Below are 9498 nucleotides of genomic sequence, written 5' to 3'. Positions count from 1 at the left end.
AGAACGAAACACTTGGATTCTTTGCAATTTTCTTTCGGACGAAACTCCGAAAAAAGCTACACAACTTTCGTTTCGCAATTCGGCAAATTGGCTGCACAGGAAGTGACTGTGCTGAAGAAACATATCTCATGTTCATTAGAAAAGTTCAAAGTGAACAGCCAACAACAAGTCAGTAACAATATCAAAACTACGGGTTGCTTTTCGCAAAAAGTAAATTTTTCGTCTTTGTGACAAACGCAGTAACGAAACTATGCAAACACGCAAAACGTCAGACAACAGCAAACGACCCCGGCGGCTTCGTACCGTTTCCTGGTTCAAGAATTGCACGTCTGGAATCAAGGGATTATGGGAAATCGTGTTTCAAAGAGAGGGTTCTTCCGCCATGTCTACAAAAAAGAAAACGAAAAAGAACTACATAGCCCACATGCACCCAGGAGCACTGGAAAGTTGACGTGTAGCTTACATTTCTAGCATCGCTGTATGTTACCGGTAACTGTTCTTTAAGCGCCACCTGTGTGAGCGGCTTCGGCGGGATCAGTACGGATTGGATCACATCGCATGTTTCGGAGGTTCACGGCTGTTCGTGATGGCAGGAGAAATGTCCATACTGGGTAAGAGATGAGTTAAATATGTTTTTATACGAATTCAGCAGCTGAGCATGCCATGATGGCATGGGTCTAGACTAGTTTTCGATCATCATGAGAATCAGAATCAGTCAATGCCATGATCCGATTGGTTGTGGGTTCTGGACTAAAAATGTCATTTTTTTTTTTAATAACTCCAGACCGAGACATGATGTGTTTCTGAATTTCGTGTTCTTGGACTCCCTCCAGGCTCCACTATACTGGCCCTCTTCCTGGCCGGTTACCTGGGACAGCAGTACCTGCCGCCCCCCAAGCCCCGCGTGGTGGGTCTCGACCTGGGGACCACCTTCTGCTCCGTGGCGGTTTTCCACCCGGGAATCGGGGAGGTGGAGGTGATCGGGGACGAGCAGGGCAGGAAGAGCATCCCCAGCGTGGTGTCGTTCACCTCCAAGGGCATCCACGTGGGCTACGAGGGGCAGGATCTGTCCCACAGCAACCCCCTGAGCACCATCTATGATGCCAAGAGGTTCATCGGCAAGGTTTTCGACCCCGAGGTCCTGGAGCAAGAAGCGGCCCGTTACCAGTTCAAGGTGACGCGGAAATTGTGGTTTTGATTCTGCTGATTTCACTTTCACACTGAAAGAGCAGGTGGTCTGTTAGTCGAGGACAAACAAAGTCTTGTCGTCGGAAGGTTGTTGGTTCCGGCCCCACTTCAGCTCCAGCTGTAGTGCTTTCGGGCAAGTCCTCTGATATGAATACCCAGGGTCAATGCTATGAAGTCGGTTTGGATAAAAGCATCAGTTAAGCAACAGATTAAATGCAACATGTAGTGTAGTGGATAGAACTTCTGCTTTCACATCCAAGGGTGATAGGTTTGAATCCCTCAATCTGTTATTCTCCTGCACAAGGTACTCGCCCTAAATTGCTCCAGTAGCTGTATAGATGGCTAAATCAGTGTAAGTAGCTAAATGCTGCAAGTTGCTTCGGAGAAGAGTGTCAGCTAAATGTGTCGTAATGATCACGATGCCTCCCATGAATCCTTGTTTCGTAATTAAGGTGCAAAGATCATGTGAAACGACAAATACCTGGAAATGTTTTGATGCCGTGTTAACTTTATTGTGCACCTAACAGCCCCATTCTTTGGCCCTCCTTTACATAAACGCTTTGCGCATGTGACGTTTCCCAGGTTCTGTCCAACAACGGCAGCGCAGAGTTTTTGGTCGCCACCAATCACACGTTCACCGTGAGCCCCGAGTTCATCGGTTCCCGCCTGCTGCTCAAAATGAAGGAGATGGCGGAGCGGCACCTGGGTGTGCCCATCGAGAAGGCCGTTATCTCCGTGCCCGCAGAATTTGACGAGCGCCAGAGGAGCTACACCATCAGGGCGGCCAACTTGGCTGGTCAGTGTGACCGGCCGCTTTGCTCATCTGGTCAGCGTTTGCAGAGGTGAGCGACTTACCTTCCTTTCGGTCCCTCAGGGCTGCACATCCTGCGTGTGATCAACGAGCCGACCGCCGCTGCCATGGCCTACGGGCTGCACAAGGTGGATGTGTCCAACGTGCTGGTGGTGGACCTGGGTGGCGGCACTCTGGACGTGTCCCTGCTGAACAAGCAGGGGGGCATGTTTCTCACCAGGGCCATGGCAGGTAGGTGCCCGAGTCTCCAGATTTCCATTTAAGTGAGCGCTACATTTGCGCGTAGAATCGCAGAAACGTTTTTGAACAGCGGGTGGCGCAATAGTTAGAACTGCAGGTTCTGGATTTGGAGGTCGCGGGTTCAAATCCCACCTCCTGCTGCTCTACCCTTAATCAAGGAACTTACCCTGAATTGCTCCAGTAAAAATTACCCAGCTGTATACATGGGGAAATCACCGTAGGCAGCTTGATAAAAGTAACATAGAAAAATGCATGCGCCATATGACTGAATGTAAGAGTTACACCTTATTCCTGTTTCCCAGGGAACAGTAAGCTGGGTGGACAGGATTTCAGCCAGAGGCTGCTGCAGCACGTCATAGAGCGGATCCGCCAGCAGTACGGGGTACCGCCCACCCACAAGGAGGACGTCCACTTGCTGAGACAAACCGTAGAGGCGGCCAAGCTCAACCTCACCACCCAGCGCAGTGTCATCCTGAGGACCCCCCTGCACCTGGAGACAGGGGACGCCCTGCATCCAGCCAGGCCAGTAGTGTTCGAGGCCCTCCTCACCAGGGAGCTTTTCGAGGAGCTGAACCACGACCTCTTCCAGAAGATCCTCGTTCCCGTGGAGACCGTGTTGGCAGAAGGCGGGCTCAGCCGGGAGGAAGTGGATGAGATCGTCCTGGTGGGGGGCTCCACGCGCATCCCGCGCATCCGACAGATCATCAGCGACTACTTTGGCAAGGACCCCAACACCTCCGTAGACCCAGACCTGGCGGTGGTGACGGGCGTGGCCATCCAGGCAGGCATCATGGGAGGTTCCTGGCCTCTGCAGGTCAGTGCCATTGAGATACCAAACAGGCACCTCCGCAAAACGAACTTCAGCTGAGGGCTCGGCGTGGGGTGCCCGGGGCTCGTGCCCATCCCCTCATGGTGCCAAGCCATGTGGCTGAACTGTATGCGAGTGTCCATGTCCTCGCTCATCTCATCAACGTCACGAAACTGGGATGAAGACAAGCAGAAGACTTCACAGCTATGATGGTTATTAAAACATTTAAACTAAAATCTGATATACTGTTTCCCACTTACAACAAATTCCACGTCTTTTAGTGAATAACAGCACAACACTGGTATGGGGACACAGTGGAATTGTGCATATATTTATATTTGCATGTATGTGTAAAATGCTTGGTGCACTCTAAGTTCTAAGACTGACTGCTGAGCTGCATGTGCCTTTTTCTTGGAATCACAGCAGCACCACACAGGGTGCAGTGTTAGTACTTACTGACTGTACCAAGTATACATGGATCAGTGTGAGTGGCCAAGTCACTGCATGTACTGTTGAAGTCATCAGCAGTTTATTAACTGTGTGGACAGTTAAGGTGCAGTCCTGCTCTGATCTGAACAGTGGAACATGCAGCATCAGCCATCAGTCACCAGGACTGTGACCAGCATATCCGTGAAGAGCTATTTATTTATTTCTAAGCGAGAGCGTGTGTACAATGTGCCAGTGTTTGTTTGTTTTTTTTTTCCCCTTCCACTCCTTTTCTGTATATTTTTTAAATTAAGGATGTGCTTGTGCCTTTTCAGAAAGCTGCTGTTGTAAAGCTCCTGCTGTGCTGTTTAGACCTTCGGGACATACAGCTAATGATGGTGCCATTTGTTTTTTTTTTTTTCTTCTTAAAATGGCAAAGTGATTTGCAACAACTGGCACCTACAGTGTTCATAAACACTGGAAGTGGGACCATACCAGCAAAGCATAGCAAAAACTGTGAAACACTGGATTTTTCATTCCTGCTGGAAATTACATCCCCAAAAGGACCAAAGTAGATTGCTTTCAAGGACTGTGTTGTGCTGTTTTATATGAGACTATGAAGGACAGTGTGTTGCTGACATCTTGTCAGCTCATGTACCTTGTGAGTAGTATGTCCCAAATGCAGATTCAAAGCTCACAAAGTATTTCTCCGTAGGCGTTTAGGAGCAGTTTTACGTTCCATGTGGTTAAATCTTTTTCATGCATGAATGGTGTGACAATAGAAATGATATATATTCCAAGTTCTCTGTAATTTTGATGGAATTGATCCATCTAAGGCATACAATGCAATTAAAATGTTAAACAATTATTTACCATGTGTTTACCTTTAAGTTCTGTCACTTTCTTTGCTCTTAGCCTTTCCCACTCAGTCACTATAAGGTCATATCTTTCAGTTCTAATTGCTTTCATATCTTATTACTTGTGTGTAAATTTAAGTTGCATACATTGTTTAAAAGACCCAAGATATTCTGATACAGAAAATTAAAGTCTGCTTACCACATGGCTGTTTTTTCCAGTTTGTTATTCCCTAGTTGAGCATTTTTTTTTTCCTTAAATTTAACAAACATTTCCTACCATATGTGTACCTTGTACATTATCTGATCACACAAATATGGTATTTTTCATGTGTGTGTACCACAGTTGCTGTTAATCTTCTTACTGGAATTGACTTGATTTCCAACATGCTTGTGGTGGGAAGTGCAGTGTTCCTCAAGCACAGTGGCCACACAACCACAGAGAAACAGCTGCACTCTCAAAACTGAGAACAGTTTATTGCACACATGAAACATGAAACAAACCAAAAACCACAGAAGTCAATGAGAAGATTTAAACGTTTAAAAATTATCTGAGGAAGCAGAGTTCACCTTGCCAGAGAACTGAACATACAATATTCTGGTGCATTATACTGCTGTTATCAACTAAAACTAACTGGCTGTGTTTGTTTTTAAGATACTATTCAACAGCCATTTCATTTTCCACTTTACTGCTCAAGTACATATGCAGCAAAAAATAACCTGTAAGCATTAACATCTTTCCTCTGAATCTAAACTTCTTTGAGCATGATCTGTGTCTCACAACATGCAAGAATCTTTTTTTTGCACTTTTATTTGGGCAAAAGAAAGGTGAAAAAAAATTGACAGAACTACACACAGTTATATTAAAACAAATCCAGATGAGGCCAGTATGGAGTACCATGTTGCAAATACTACTGTGTATTTTCTGTAATTGTCCTGTTTCTAAAGACATATGTATTTATAATTACTTTTAGTTCCTAACAAGAAGAGAATACAAATATAAAAAGTCACCTTAAAAATATCATGGTAATTATAAATTGTAAGGATCTGTGTCAAATACAATAAAAACAAAACATTTTATATTTCTTTAATGAGAAAAGAAAAATCAGTAGTTAAGATTAAAAACCTAAATGTGTTAGGATCACATAGAACAAAATTTATTGAATTCACATACATACAAAGAACACTGGTATTATACTTCCTCTCTTTGTGGGTCAAAGATACATATATAAATTTTACCTTTATTACAATTGCATAACAAAACAAAGAAAAAAAAAAAACAATACAGCATTTGAATCAATTTAGATAAGATGTTTCCGGCACATCTATAGTATTAAATAGTAAAAATTATATAACCATTTATTTTCAGGCTTCCAGTTCTCAAGAGATTCAACAGCTTGTCAGGAGATTTGGTTATACAGTGTACGAGTAAGCAATGGGATTGTCAGTCACTAAAAAACTAGCCTTTTTTAGATAGTGGTCTGTTAAATAAATATGGGATTTATTCCCTCTCCCTGGAACAGTGACCACTGTTAAATTATCAGATGAGTTACAATATAGCAACTGCAGGGTTGCAAGGTGCAGCTTTCCATTCTGAAAGTCACTTGAGAGGGATAATGCCCATGTCTGGATGAATTAAAAAAAAAAAAAAAAAAAAAAAAGAGGAGAAAATAAAATAGCTTTGGTGCCAAAATTATGTTTAATGATGAACTCCTGGGCTGTATCAATACCCAAAGGAGAGCAAATGAAGCCTATTTGTTGTAATCAATACTTCCCTCGCCTTGCAGTTCCAGCTCATTCATATATCCTCAGCAAATTCTCAATGACAAAACGGCATCACCATTATTCATGTGAAAATGTCAATAGAAGTCTGACTGCAGAGGACATCGTGAGAGAAACGAATACACCTTCATCAACACTTAACACAATGGTACTGTATGCAGGTAGACTGATTCTGGTAGAATACTAAGCCCATCACATTGTCTATAGGATATACAACAGAACAATGAAAACTGAACAGCACACTAAGGTCGAGATCCTGCACAATTTTGTCAGTTACATATATCAGTACACATCATCACAAAGCACACACGGTCACCACTTCCAGGTCGACGCAGGCGCTTTTTCAAGAACAGCGATACATGAGGAGGGTCTGCCTAGCTGGCCATGTTTCCACATTTACCATGCACCACCATTTATAAGGTCAAAAACGAAAAACCTAAATGCATGTTCTCACACACTAACGCTACGCAACCCTCACTTTGAGGAATGGCATAAACTCCGATTACAATATCAATATTATGTTCCTATTTATAAGCATGCTGAATTCAGGGGCGGGGAAACAAGGTAGAACGGCACAAGTCCATTTCAGACTAAAATAATCCAAGGATATGAACAAATAATGCACCTACGCCTGTCTTTTAAAGGCAAAGTAGCAAAAGAAATAAGTATCAATAGAAAAAGAACTATACAAATCCATCATCTGGATACCTGGCCTCACTAAAGGTGAAACATTTTAGTCTTCTGCAAACACTGTTAGTAGAAAGGCAACTTGGCCACAGACTTGGAAAAAATATATATTTTTTTTTTTTTTTTTTAAAAAGTGCATGTTGCAACACTATACGCAATCCTACCAGAAAACAAGCAAAAAATAAAACTGCAAAAGAAAAACAATCAAAAGGAGTCATATTTACAGCATGTATTCACTTTTTATTGGGCTTGGGCAGACTCTGTACTGCAACAGTCTTTCTATCAGTAGCTTAGAAGACGAGGAAAACCCCATTGATCAATATTATTTCCTCCATTCAACTGAGCAGATCCAAAAAAAGGCCGGTTCCTTGCAGTGTTTCTTCACTTTTTCTTACTGTGCTCCTTTCTTTTCTTACATTTTCCTCTGTACAGCAGCTTAGTGCGCCACGCCCTCGTTGGTGTATCCGTCGTACCCGTTCCCCGTGTATACGGACAGCTCCTCAGCACTGCCCACACCGTTGCTCACCTCTACAGAGTCCGGGGAGGGGGGTGGGGGTCGGGGTGGGGTTGGGTGCAGCGTCACAGGACCAAAGCAAATTAACATAACAGAACATAGCAAGCAGTCCAAAGCATCGGTCAGGGACAAGCAGTTATATAGATGAGGAAAAAGTTCCACAGCATAACATACACACACACAAAAATTACATTAATCTTTTGCAAAATGCAAGCTATTGTTTATCCAGTCATGGTAAGAACCTTCTCATCTTGTTACTCATCTATATAGAACACCCCAAACACAGATCTATATACAACACATCAGAAAAATAGAGTGAGACAAACCACTTCTCCAGTATGAGCTCTTTCTTTGCAATATGTCTCTACCACTGAGCAAAAAAGAAATCATACTGGTGCTATAAAAAGTACACTGAGGGCAGATAAACACAGAGTGAAAAGGCTTAACTGAAAAGAATGGCATCTCCAAGGCTTTGGAGACCATTTTTTGCCCACAGAGGCCTTTGGCAGGTTTTTTTTACTCACCTCTTGCTGGCAGCCATTAGTGGTGGACAAACCAAAAGTGTGAGTTCTCTATGAGGTGCCATGCAAGTCTCCAGGAGATTTTGGGAGGGGAAGCAGTGGGGTGATGGGCTATGTGGGGGAGGGGTGAGGGGCAGCAGGCAGTTAGAGGCTGGGGGGATGAGTCGGATTGGAGGGGCACTGGGCAGCAGTGAGGAGACAAGGAGCAGGGCTGTCCCACCGTGGAGGCTGCCACTGCTGGGGACCTTCAGGAGATGCACAGACACTCAGGAGGCGTGCATGGGAAGTGGCATGATGCACATACACACACAGGCAAACAAGAAGAAACAAACTCTTTGAAGACACACAAATGTGATGAAAAGCAGGAGATACGTTTGGCAAGGATCAGTCCTCGGACCACTTCCCCGCTGATTTACCTGAGAAGATGAGCTTCTCCTTCATGATGTTGACGTCCCGGCTGGACCGTCGGACAGCAGCGCTCAGCATGATCTGCTCTGGGTTGTAGCTGCGCATCCCGCTCAGACGCCATCTAAAAGGCCAAAAGTAGGTAGAGTGAGGACCCTTGACAACACCTACCTTAGCGGTAATAAAGCTACCCCTACTCTCCTATCAGCCACACTGTGCCATTAACAACCACATCCTTCCTTACTAAGGCTAACATGATGATCCGTAAGGTGCAATAATTAATAACTACATTACAGCAACAATAAATGTTACTGTGTTGAAACACCTTTCTAGGTCACCAACTTGAGGGATACATTTTCATTAAATCATTCTATTCATACATTTATCATCATGTGATTACAGCTCTTTGTAAAAAGATTATGGCAACTGTTAGGACTGGTGACTTATGTTGTGTAAAATACTAGAAAGCACCTTTGGAACAAATTTGTTAGGGGGCACAGAAAGAAAAAAAAACAGATAGTAATCGACGTACAAAAACACAGACTCCTGTCCCAGAAAAACATTATTTTGAAGTCCCAAGATTTGGGAGCGCATCAGCTGGGCTCACTCCTGCAGGGCAGCTGTATTTCTTATTCAATTAGTCATTGTGTCTGTCTCAGCAACTATGTTTCATTTACGAAAAATTTTTATTTTCAGAATACCTTGAGGTTCCATTCAAATTATGTTATTTATAATGGCAAGAAAAAAAAAAAAAAAAAAAAAAAAAAAAAAAAAACTTGAGCGTTGTGGTGCTACAGAAAAGAAAATGCAAAAATCAGATTAATATAACTATAATATTTCTATTATTGTTCTATATGTGTAAAATTTATCATGAACAAAATGTGAAACTGGTGGAAAAAAATGTAACAAGGCCCTACTATTCAATGTAGCATTCATGCATGTTAATTGTTTATTCATTGTTATGGTTTATATAATACAGTTTATGGAGGTTTGCAATTTAGGATGAAACTGACTTGACAAGGTTATAGTAACAGAGCCCCGTCACAAGTTGAGGAGTACCTGCATACAGGAACGTCCATAACACCGCTGGAACCATGTGAGGTTCTGTTTCCCAAATTAAAAAAGCAGCAGACTTTTTAAACACTAGAGGTTTGTTTATTAGTGCAGACCATAGAACACAGTGGCGCTGTTTCAGTGTACCTCTTCCCTACTCTCCATTGAAGAAACATCTTGAGCTGCAGGGATCCAGCACTGTGAACCAC

The 9498-nt window shown here is 43.2% G+C and overlaps 2 protein-coding genes across 4 annotated transcripts in view; one reads left to right on the top strand and one right to left on the bottom strand.

Annotated features, from left to right (window-relative positions):
• The first annotated feature begins 459 nt into the window (after positions 1 to 459).
• On the top strand, positions 460 to 4519 carry hspa13 (heat shock protein 70 family, member 13). The gene is made up of 5 exons (XM_018748320.2): positions 460 to 611; positions 834 to 1174; positions 1771 to 1984; positions 2063 to 2230; positions 2542 to 4519. The coding sequence occupies exons 1-5, from the start codon at positions 587 to 589 to the stop codon at positions 3105 to 3107; spliced, it is 1314 nt and encodes a 437-aa protein (XP_018603836.1). The 5' UTR covers positions 460 to 586; the 3' UTR covers positions 3108 to 4519.
• A 1104-nt stretch (positions 4520 to 5623) lies between these two features.
• Positions 5624 to 9498, bottom strand: part of gdpd5b (glycerophosphodiester phosphodiesterase domain containing 5b) — a 44655-nt gene continuing 40780 nt past the window's right edge. For 2 of the 3 annotated variants that reach the window (XM_018748901.2, XM_018748902.2), the window contains 2 exons: positions 8248 to 8360; positions 5624 to 7324 (listed from right to left, as the gene is read on the bottom strand). In XM_018748901.2, the coding sequence (XP_018604417.1) occupies positions 7233 to 7324; positions 8248 to 8360 (205 nt within the window). In that variant the 3' untranslated portion in view covers positions 5624 to 7232. Of the gene's footprint in view, positions 7325 to 7834; positions 8077 to 8247; positions 8361 to 9498 lie in introns of all 3 variants that reach the window. The other variant, XR_001965999.2, reaches the window with a different exon arrangement.

This window comes from Scleropages formosus, chromosome 10, assembly GCF_900964775.1.
Source record: "Scleropages formosus chromosome 10, fSclFor1.1, whole genome shotgun sequence".
Taxonomy (NCBI): domain Eukaryota; kingdom Metazoa; phylum Chordata; class Actinopteri; order Osteoglossiformes; family Osteoglossidae; genus Scleropages; species Scleropages formosus.
The sequence above is the reverse complement of the archived record's forward strand: the minus strand, read 5'-3'. Positions and strand labels throughout refer to the sequence as shown.